The sequence below is a fragment of the Andrena cerasifolii genome, chromosome 2, assembly GCF_050908995.1.
Source record: "Andrena cerasifolii isolate SP2316 chromosome 2, iyAndCera1_principal, whole genome shotgun sequence".
Taxonomy (NCBI): Eukaryota; Metazoa; Arthropoda; class Insecta; order Hymenoptera; family Andrenidae; genus Andrena; species Andrena cerasifolii.
Genome location: NC_135119.1, coordinates 9,524,659 through 9,535,830, shown reverse-complemented (window position 1 = coordinate 9,535,830; position 11,172 = coordinate 9,524,659). Strand labels below are relative to the sequence as shown.

General features: G+C 38.7%; 1 protein-coding gene across 1 annotated transcript; it reads left to right on the top strand.

Annotated features, from left to right (window-relative positions):
• Positions 1-1,459: 1,459 nt before the first annotated feature.
• Positions 1,460-10,776, top strand: LOC143366491 (uncharacterized). Its single transcript, XM_076807607.1, has 9 exons — positions 1,460-2,057; positions 2,326-2,456; positions 2,687-2,927; positions 3,071-3,495; positions 5,829-5,842; positions 7,684-7,802; positions 9,643-9,773; positions 10,314-10,493; positions 10,632-10,776. The coding sequence occupies exons 1-9, from the start codon at positions 1,944-1,946 to the stop codon at positions 10,774-10,776; spliced, it is 1,500 nt and encodes a 499-aa protein (XP_076663722.1). The 5' UTR covers positions 1,460-1,943.
• The last annotated feature ends 396 nt before the right edge of the window (positions 10,777-11,172 follow it).

The following is an 11,172-nucleotide window of genomic DNA, read 5'->3' as shown; positions in this document are numbered from 1 at the left end:
TTCAAAAGATTGATTAATTCTAAACTTTAAGGCCTGGTCGGCACCCTTTCCTATTGTCCGATTGCAATAAACTTCTTCAGGGTCTATATTTTGATCAAATTGCACCATTCTAGGGGTGAGAACAAAGAAATAAAAAAAAAATCGACACGTATAAATAAGCTGAGGGGAGTATGGCAGAGGTGGTTAGAAATGGAAATATCAATGTATATGAAAGAAAATCTTAAATGTAACAAAGACTTTGCTTATTAAAAGTTGTTTTCAAATAAATGTAGTTCCGATTGGCTGACACGCTTTAATGTTAAAAAAAAAAGTACGATTGCTGCAAATATTTATGAGCAATAGTGCAGTTTTGTAACACATTTTTTCTATAAATATAGCCAATCGTGTTTTCTATACAGTAAATTTAAATCAGCAATTTCTACGCCGAAGAAGTGGAATTCTTCCCCTGATTAAAAAGTCTCGCCACTGAAATTTATTGAGATTTTGTCTAGCGGTTCCTACCGCCGAGACTTACCAAAGTATAGCGGAAGAAGTAGTTGGATGTAGTCAAAGCTAACGGTCCGATGGCTTCAACGATTTTATACAAAAAGAAAACTCGCCGAGAGACCCGTTATCGATTGGCTTATGTTTTAGAGGGGCCGCACACGCCGAGCACTCTGGCGGCAGTGTCGATTGCATAATTACAATGTGGTAAGTACCAAGCAATCTTTGTTTTGTTTCGGGGGGAGGGGGGGGGGCTGGAATACATTTTCCATCTACCTGTTACATTTCTGAACATAAATGCAGGCTCGCCAGAGGTCGAGGTTGCTGAAACCGGCTTCATGAATGGTTACAGGAAGAGGAATACCACCGTCGCATCAATGGTGTAAGTTTCACAATGGTGCATTCCAAGATGACCGATATGATAGACTCTATACTGGGGTGGTCGCGAGAAATCGATGCCCGAATTTATTTAAAGGGAACCCTTGAAAAGTTGCCAATTAGTGTGAGAATGAGATTGTCAAAGTTTCAGCTCGATCGGATAACGTTAACCTGCCTCATCAGCCCTAAAGTATTAAAAACAGCTATTTTTCTAAAAAAAAAATTGGGGTTTTTTCGCTATCTTTTTAGTTTTGTAGAGAATGTTCCTGGCTTCAAGTTTCACTCTAACAACTTGTTTAACAAACGTACAGATCGGAAGATATTTGGCTTTTTCCAGGACCGGTGTTGTTCCGGACCTGGAAAATTGACTCTTTCAACAAAAATATGAAAATTCGCTGAAGTTGATGCCTAATTTGTTTCGTTGTATGTTCTTCTACTATTTTTTAGTTATTTAGCATAAAAAAAGTTCAAGTACGATACTTTTTAAAGAATAGATTTTCAACCCGAAACACTCGGTTGGACTAACTTTTACAAAATAAAAACGACTACTCTACGTTGTATTTACAATTCATTAATAAACATAGTACACGAGAAAGAACGCCAATAGGTCGTAGTGATTCATCATCGAAGCTGAAATCGTCTAGAACCTAGCCACAGCCGAGGAGCCTGGGCCCTAAGGCCCAGGGGCCCGCGCCGGGCCCGTTACAATTGCCGTATATATCCAGGAAATCTTGGCAACCCGTCAAATTGGCTGACACCAATCCGCTGGCCAAGGGATCGTCTTGATCGGTTGGAAGTACCGTTGCCGTGGAAATGCATAATGGAGTTTGCGTTTCTTGGCCGTGGCTGGGTCGCCACGGTTACCACCTTGGTTGAACTCCTTGCCAAGAAGTCGGTGGCAACATTGACCAATGACCATCGTCTGTTGACCAGATTCTGGGGCCATGAGGAGTACCGTAAGGAGATTCAAGTGTTGGTAAGACAGAGGGGGGTAGTGTGCCCGGTCAACGCTCCTGCCCTCTCCGGTTAATGTATATAAGGCAAGAGGTTCGAACTATGCTCACGGCAGATCACCAGCAGACATGATCGGGAAAATTGTTTTGATTCTTTCCGCTCTGGCAGTGGCCAGGGCCCAGGTACCTAGCCTGGGCTTCTGTCCAGACTACGTGCCCATGGCGAACTTTAACATGGAGAAGGTAAATATGATTCAGGGCTCGTATCGAAACTTGTTCATCGTTCCCTCGATGAGTAAGCGAAGGTAATAAATTTGTAGACAAAATATAGAATAGTCGAATGAAGGGATAAGTTCTCTCAGGGACTTAGCTATTCATAGGCTTAAATATCTGCGGGATAGAGATGTTGCCCCTCGGTAGGTGTCATCAGCATGAATCGGAAGTGACGGCAAGGGAAGTTTAAAAAGAACAGTATCGGTAGTCTCAGTGATTGTTTCGATTTTTGTTTTAGTTCATGGGTGTTTGGTACGAAGCTGAAAGGTACTTCCAACTTACGGAAGTGGTGTCGCGATGCGTAATGGCTAACTACACGCACGGCCCTGATGGTAAATTCCGTGTCAGCAATGAAGTCACGAATAGATTGTGAGTATATGCAGGAAATTCGACACTATTTCTTGTTATACTTATTGCCAGCAGTGAACAAAGAGTTGAATAGAAAAGCGTAAATCACGTAATAACTCGCGACTTTTATATAGTTAATAAAAAAAAAAGAGATGTAGTTCACACACGCATCTATTGCTAGGACACGCGTTCTTTCTGCCCACCTTTCACTTGTCACATAATTTCTAATCTGTAATTGTATTGGCATTCAGCACTGGCATCAAAAGGGTAGTGGAGGGTGAAATCAAGAAAGCTGCTTCGAAGGCTGAAGAAGGGAAACTAGTCGTGAAATACACGATACCATTAACACCAGAAACGAAGTACTCGGTACTCGAAACAGATTACGACACCTATGCAGTGTTGTGGAGCTGCTCCGGTATTGGGCCATTCCACACGCAGAACGCGTGGATCATGACTAGGGCAAGGCTGGCCCCAGGCGCAATTGTACAAAAGGTAGTTCCTTCTTAAACTGGCTCATTTGTTTCTCTTCTCTTCCAGTAAAATAGATCGTTATATAAATTTATTGATATCTAACCTGGTATCTAAGTCAATTTTCAAATAGAAGCGTTGCACTAAAACATGCCCCCTTTGAACAGGCCTACGCCGTTCTGGACAAGTACAAGATATCAAGGACATTCTTCGTCAAGACGGATCAGGATGATTGCGCTTACTTGGATATGCCCCAGGCGCAACCAGCAGCAGTGGAAGCACCTGAAAAGCAGGGCGAGCCCCAAAAAGACGCAGAGAAACAAACGGGGAACCTCAGAACCGCTTTCGTGCCAGATGCTCCCAATGTGATTATTGAAATACAGAGCGCGAAAGAGAAGAAGAAGGTCGCCCTAGCTGCGGAGAACGCGAAAAAGCGACCGATTAACACGGTCCCCGAACGAATCATGGAAGTGGCTGATGGTTTGAAAGAAGACATGTTGATGGACAGCACGCGCCCTGCGGAAGTGGAGAAAGCAAGCGAGGATATGAAAGAGGACACCTCTGAAAATGTGAAGGAAACAGAGAAGGCTGCGTGAGAATGACGTTGAAAGGCATAGTTATATCATCCGATTGGAGGAAATACATGTAGATGGTATACGATTAGTTTAGGGATCTCAGGCTTGTAGCGGTTTTCTTGGTGGAACCAGTCTCGCCTGAGCATAGCGTTCGCTGGTCATCATTCCTTAAAAAATGATCACTTTTATGGTTCGCGGAGGGATTGGGGGATATTTGTTTTTCTTATTATGTACAAATGTGAAAGAAAAGAGAAACTGAATAAATTGTTACATAAAATGTTACTGTGATAGTCTTTTACTCATTTATTCCTCCCATTCTAACTTACAATTCCTTATTTGCGTAAACTGTTAGCGGAGGCGCACAAATGCTGAAGAAAGAAACAAACTGGAATTATAAGAAATAAAATAATGAGTAAATATTGTCAGAGGAAAGGGTAGCTGTTTAAGGGGAGGTTCCGGTTTAAAAGTCGATTTTTTTTTTATTTCATTTTTCGAATGTTCAACATTTTAGGAATACGTGTTTAGATAAAATACAAAAATTTGAAAATTTATAATTTTCAAAGCCGTTGAAAGGGTGACAAATATAGGGAAAAAGTGATTACAAACTTCAAGTGTCGTTATTTTCTAAAGAAAATGTTATGTTTGTAATTTTCTCTGGTTTCCCCCCTAGCCAGATGTATATTCTTCAAAATAAAAAGAGTTTCAGTCGAATCGGATAATAACTTTTGGAGATATAGGTCCCACCGATTTGGATGATTTTTTTGACGCCTTGACTTTAACGACTCCTCAGTGCCGTCTGCAATGATTAATTATAAAACAAAAAACATATTTCTATAATCCAAGACACCCTTAATACAATGCAAAAAGTCCCATTAAATTATATATAGTAGTTTGCCTTTAATTAATTCCTAAAGATCACCTATTTTGGGGGGCTGTAGACTGGAAGGTCTCCTTAAAGAAAAATTGAGTTCGAAAATTTTAGGGAGATACATTTTTATTGTGCGTTATACACGTATATTGCAAACGTCATCCCTTATGGATATTAATAATTAGAATATTAGCAAAATATGAAATGTTATATGATGGGACTGTTAATGTTCTCATTAAGATATACACAAGTCATTCCCTCTGTATATCTCAACTTCATGATTATAGAAATACTGTCACTAAAACGAAAGTGACGTGGAAAATGATAGATACCACATGTGAAGTCACCTTCATTATTAATGTGAAATAATTTACTCTTAGGGAAATGAGAAACCTATCTACTTGTTGGGCCGAAAAATAGGTAATTATTTGTACATTTTTTGTACAAAAACGATTCGACAAATTAATTTGAGGTTTGACAGGCAGTTTTATTGTATCTTGAACGATTGTTCTGAATGTCTGTGAGATAGTGAAAAAAAAAATACATTGTAGATACAGAGAGAGCGTTGAAAAATAATCGGGTGGTCCTGGCGTTGCCGGAAAGTACTGTAAGGGTTATCTGAACACACAAAAAGGAAAAGATATTCTTAAACTATATGAATGTGGCTATGGGTGGTAGTAGATGCATTAAGAAAAATAAAAATTCTTAAAATGGCAGCCTTTTAAGGAAGATGAAGTTTGACCCCGATTTGAGTTTGATAAAGGTTTTGCCCCAAAATCAGGAAACCTCCTTTAAATAAAAAAGGAACGGTACAAAAAAATAATTGTACAAAAAATTCACAAATAATTCACATAATAATTCTCGACCGAACAAGGCGCAATCCCTCCTTAATTTCGTATTTTATCCAATTGCCTGTGCTCCTCATTGCAAAATAATCAAACTATTGTACACACAAAACTCAACTCGCGCGCGCGTTTACCTCACTAATGGGCATCCTTCTATTAATCCAAGCAACTAAAACAAAATGTTTTAAAACTCATTATCAAAACACGCTGAACCTTCTCTTAACTTCGAAAAAGTACAGCTAGAAAATATTTAATATATTTATGATGTAAACATCTCCCAGCTATCGATTAAAAAACAAAAAGAAATCAAGGGAGCTCGAACAAAGGTTTCTGAAACCGGTACACAATTCGAAATTCGACCCATCGAAAACAGACTTTCGTTTAAAAAGCGATTAGTCGACGGTAAATCCGAATTACAGACCCGGGGTTTCTTGAACTTTCGACGTACCGTTAGTGACCCACTAACTGACAGAAATTTTTCGAACGCATCCAGTCAGCCCTCAAGAGTCCGTCCGCTGTCCAAGTGGAAGCCGTGAGGAACGGGAAGGCCAGTCACTGGCGAACAGTTCGTCGCGTGAGAAGTGTAACAGTCATCCCCGATCGGTTCCTCGAGGTGCCAAGTTTCTTGTTTGCGCAGCGATTATCAATCCGGTACGTGTCCACCGCAATTAATGCAATTCGTGACATTCGGTTGCTTTCGTTTAGACGTGACCGAAGTTGACAGTATTCCCGAATACGTTGCGCGCATACATATTATAATTAGACACAGGGGTAGATACTGCCCATAAAGCATGACGACACGCATGTGTTGTGGTGCTGCTTTTACGTCTGCTGCTTTTTGTAATTGATAAATGAGTAACAAAAAATTGTTTGCCTCCGGAAAACACTCTTATTATGAAGATGAAGATTTTCAAAGAGGCAACTCCTATTTAATGGAACTAGCATTGTTAATAATTAACAAGTAAACAAAATTAATTTAAGCATTCTGAAATGTAAGAAATTTTGATCTGGAATAGATTCCCATCTGCATCCAGAAAATTATCAGTTCAATACAAAAAATTTCCTCTTCTGGACATGACAAATAATAGAGATATTTCTGGTGGTGTAATTTGAGTGCATTAACTCTTTTCTCTTTTTCATACTAAAAGAGAAATTCATTTTCCAGTAAATCCATTTTTCTTCTTTCAGTTAAATAGAAATTAAAGTTTTATTATGGGATGAATAAAAATAAAACACTCATTACGATAGGATAATGCATAATCTATATGATTTTTTTTATAGCTTTGTACATAAATGGAAATATGAAGTAACGTGTCTGAACATATTTGGTAACGTAAAAGCTTCTCTTAAACAAGCAAAATTATTTTACAGAACATGTATCATCAAAATGGATTATCATTAAGTGTTACAAAACAATGAACATCGGTACTGTCTTCCAGTTTTCGTGTTAAGGTATTGAAATATAACGGTGTCTATGCAAGTAATACTGCCATAACTGCATCGTTGCAGCCTGCAAGTTAACTGTTCTTTTGAAACGTGTTTCGATTCAAATTCTGATCGTATCTTTTCTGTAGTAAACATTTGCAATTATTATAAATACATCTAAGGCTGTATACGTGTTCATATATGTTACATTGCATAGTGATAGCTAACGTGAACTGATAATATGATGCAATGTTAATTTTACGTATTCGAAGCTGTATATTGTTTTAAAAAATTGATCGCTTAATTATTATTTATAACAAGTGATTACTATTATTCCTAGAATATCAGAATTTTTCCTGGTCTAAAGTTGAAGAATGTATCCTTTGGGTGGTTACAAGAAAAAAATGTATTGAATTAGAAACGTGTATAAAACATGATAAAAAGGTAAATAACCCACAAGCAAAATAAAATAGTATAGCTTTCTGAAACGCAGAGATATATCTGTTTTTCTTTGTATTCAAATGCAGAAAGTTGTTACTTACTTGGATAAACTGAGTTAGCTGTCCATTGTTTTCATTAAATAATACAAAACATAGGAGTCGGGGTGCCTTTTGAAGATTTCCCGAAGTTAAAAAAAAAATTATAAAAAGAATAATTTATAAAAAAAATTTATAAGTTTTTTTATTAACGTGGAGGCATCTTCAAAAGGAACCCCGACGCCTCCAGAAGAGAATCTCCCGCGGACGCCAGGGTAGTGTGGGATTTTTACCCACTAAAACCCCACGGCCACTATGAAATTTTTAATAATTTCCATGTAAATATATTTATTATTAAGGCCCATTGGCAGAAACGCTCGGACACCTATTTACTTATTTTCGACATAGATCCAGCGTGCCAAAGCTCATAAAAATCGGTGTCTACCTCATGGTGTCCTCCCCTTGTAAGACTTTTTTATTTAAATTTACACGCAATGATAGATCGAAATTGTGAACTCATGCACAGGTACCTGACAGCGCCACATTAAGTGTCAAATAATAACGAACAACTTTTTGCTGTTCTGTTTACAGAAGCGACCATGTTAAGGGTGTGTCTACTTCTTACCATCGCGAGCGCGACAATGGCACAAGTGCCATTTCTAGGCGCATGCCCCAATTTGGAGACAATGCCGAGCTTCGATTTGAAAAGGGTATGTACAGTGGATCATCCCTTGATTCTCTGCATTTGTAGTCCAAGTAGCGATGTATGTATAGGGTGCCCATAAAGTCTTGAGCCATTTCAGTGAAAATTCTTCATAACCTCAAGACCAGTTTTATTAAAGTAATATACACATTTTGCAACAATAAATTAATACAATTCAACGTAACCCCCTTGCATTTCAAAGCACCGTAGTTCGGTATACCTTAGATTTGATAAATCCCGAAGCGAAAAAACCCAGCGGTCACTTAAACCAAGCCTTTCAGGCAGATGGATAGGTCGAAGAGCCACAAAGACTTTAGGTACCGCATTCAACGGGCTTATACATAACTCCGTTGGATCTTTCGCTTGGGTATTCGTCAAATCTAACGTATACCAAACTACGGCGAATTACCTTCGAGACCTGAAAAATCCGATTAGAAATCACCGGCGCAGTGGCGAATTTAAGAAAAAAGGCCCAGGTGGCAAACGTTCTAAGGGGCCCAATGGGGGGGGGGGGGGGAATGAAGAGGTAGTTTACTAAACACGGACCGAGTGTAGTAGTACGAATAAAATGAAGTATTTGGATACCTATTCCTAATCATAATTTTTTTGAAATGGGGCCTTGCGTGGGCCTTCTACGCAGGGGCCTATGCGGCAACTGCTCATCAGCCGCTCTGTTAAATCCGCCACGGCATCGAAGATAAAAATCATTACACCGGACATGTTGCGGGCAACCCTTCGATCTACTATTACCCGGCCGAAAGAAGATCCCCAAGAGGCGGGCTCGGGCAATACAGTCCGTCGCTATGACGATTGGTCGAATCACCTATTTGGGCACATTTTTAAAGACGCGGCACACGTATTTTGGTTATTGGCTGAAGTAGGCACATACATTGTCGCACCGCGCGACGAAGAGAGCGAACAAAACACATCGAGATCGGGTGGAATAGAGCGATCTGACCGACGAGCGCCAAAGCAATAGCGTAGACATCTCAGACGGTTAACCATTAATATATAATAACATAAAAATTTCCTTATTTTTCACAATATATTCAGGAAAGTATTATCATTGGTTTGGTTAGATTTTTCTGATTAAAATAAGCCCAAACGCAATGTCGCACAGATTGTTTGAAAAATAAGGAAATTTTTATGTTATTATATATTACTGGTTAACCGTCTGAGATTCCTACGCTATTGCTTTGACGCTTGTCGGTCAGATCGCTCTATTCCACTCGATCTCGATGGGTTTTGTTCGCTCTCTTCGTCGCGCGGTGCGACAATGTATGTGCCTACTTCAGCCAATAAGTAAAATACGTGTGCCGCGTCATTAAAAGTGTGCTCAAATAGGTGATTCGACAAATCGTCATAGCGACGGACTGTATCGCCCGAGCCCGCCTCTTGGGGATCTTCTTTCGGCCGGGTAATAGTACCTTAGAACGTTGGCAACAGTGCGCTGACATGCAAAAGGGTCATGTTGAATTCTATTAATTTACTTTTGCAAAATGTGTTTATCACTTTAATAAAACTTGTTTTGAGGTTATCAAGGATTTTCACTGAGATGGATCGAGACTTTATGGGCACCCTGTATATTAGAAACTAGAATAGATTTATTGTGTTTACCTGTATATTGACTTACTTATGAGGGAATACAACCAGTATTTAGAAAGTCGTTCTCAATTGGACGCTGATATACTACATATAGTACATCCTACGCGGCCAGGGACACGTAAAGCATTCAAGTTTAAAAGGAAGTCCATTCAGACTTTCTTCCGATGACGCGCTGCATTTCTTTCCCCGATAACATTACTGTATTATCCAAATAATCATGCCGGCTTTAACCTGCTTTCCAGTATATAGGAAAATGGTACGAAGTGGAGAGGTACTTCGCCGTTTTCGAATTCGGTGGAAAGTGCGTGACGGCGAATTACAGCCAAGATGAAAGCGGCTCGATAAAGATCCTGAACAAACAAATATCCGCCCTGTGAGTACAATGGAATTACTTTTTGCAAACATGATTGCTTTCTTGAAAGTACGCGATAGCATCGCAAAAGGGCGTGTAAGAAATAATTTAATACAGTAGTCTTCAAACTTCTTACAGATGCGCCCATTTTTTCCTAATAAATTTTTTACACACACACCTTGTTTTAATTAAGCAATATTTGCCTATAGTAACTTTCTTAACAAAATTGTGATTCGATCATTAATTAGCTATACTATAATACGATGGAAGTATTTACTTATTTTACCAATCACGACGGGTAGATAAGTACATATTTGCAAATAGATTTAATGATGTTTGTGGCGATAGATTAAAATAGCCTGTTGTGATAGATTATTACAGTTATTCACATTTGCAATACAATGTTTACGAAATAAACTACGAAAGTTGGAATTATTATTGGTATGTTGTATTTAAATAAATAGATGTGAAAGAATATGTACCTACCGAGTCCAAGTGAAGGTGGTGCTTGAAAATAATAATTCTGCATAGTGAAATGAAAATTTTCGATTATCTATTTAGCACTGGAGTTTCTTCGAGTATCGAGGGAATTGGAAGATTAGTCGGCAGGATGGACGATCCTAAATTAATCGTTACGTTCCCGTCTCTACCTCTTCCTATAGACGCGCCGTATTGGATCCTCGATACCGACTACAAATCTTTCGCCGTGGTGTGGAGTTGTTCCAACTTTGGTGTATTTAGGTAAGTATATAAAACAACAAAACCATACATTTTAATCCTTACAAGTGATGATTGTGTCACACAATTTTACTAGCACATGGCAGAGATCTATTTCTATATACATCCGCATATATTTTAATGACATGTGATGCGTTGCAGTATACGAAACGCTTGGATCCTGACAAGAGAACCAAAGCCGCCAGTCTCTGTTTTGGAGAAAGCTTATCAAATAATAGACAAAAGTAATATAAGTAGAGCATATTTCATTCGTACAGATCAGAAAAATTGTCCAGCAGGAAATTAATAAAATTGTACAATGTCGAGGTACGCTCCCCGAAAGAAGCATAACCCCACTTTTCACTGTACGATAGGTTAACGGCATTCTGTAGAAGAGTAATTTTTAAAAATCGTAAATGACGATGAATGCTCAATTCGATTCGTGATAGTATAACTATGGTTCTCGTGTAATTTGTATTAAATAGGTTATATTTATTTTGTGCGTTTTGCGACGACATTCGTAACTCGCAATTGGCTTTATCGTGCGTCGATAAAGTCAATTGGTAGACGGATATTTTAGCGAGCTCAGTTTCCTTGCCGTGCAATTTTTCAGTTTCTGATCTCTTCCGTATCCGTTACTTAACTTATTTGTTACGTATTTAAATTTTTTTTACAAATCGATTTCAGTAGCTTTTAGAAAGTT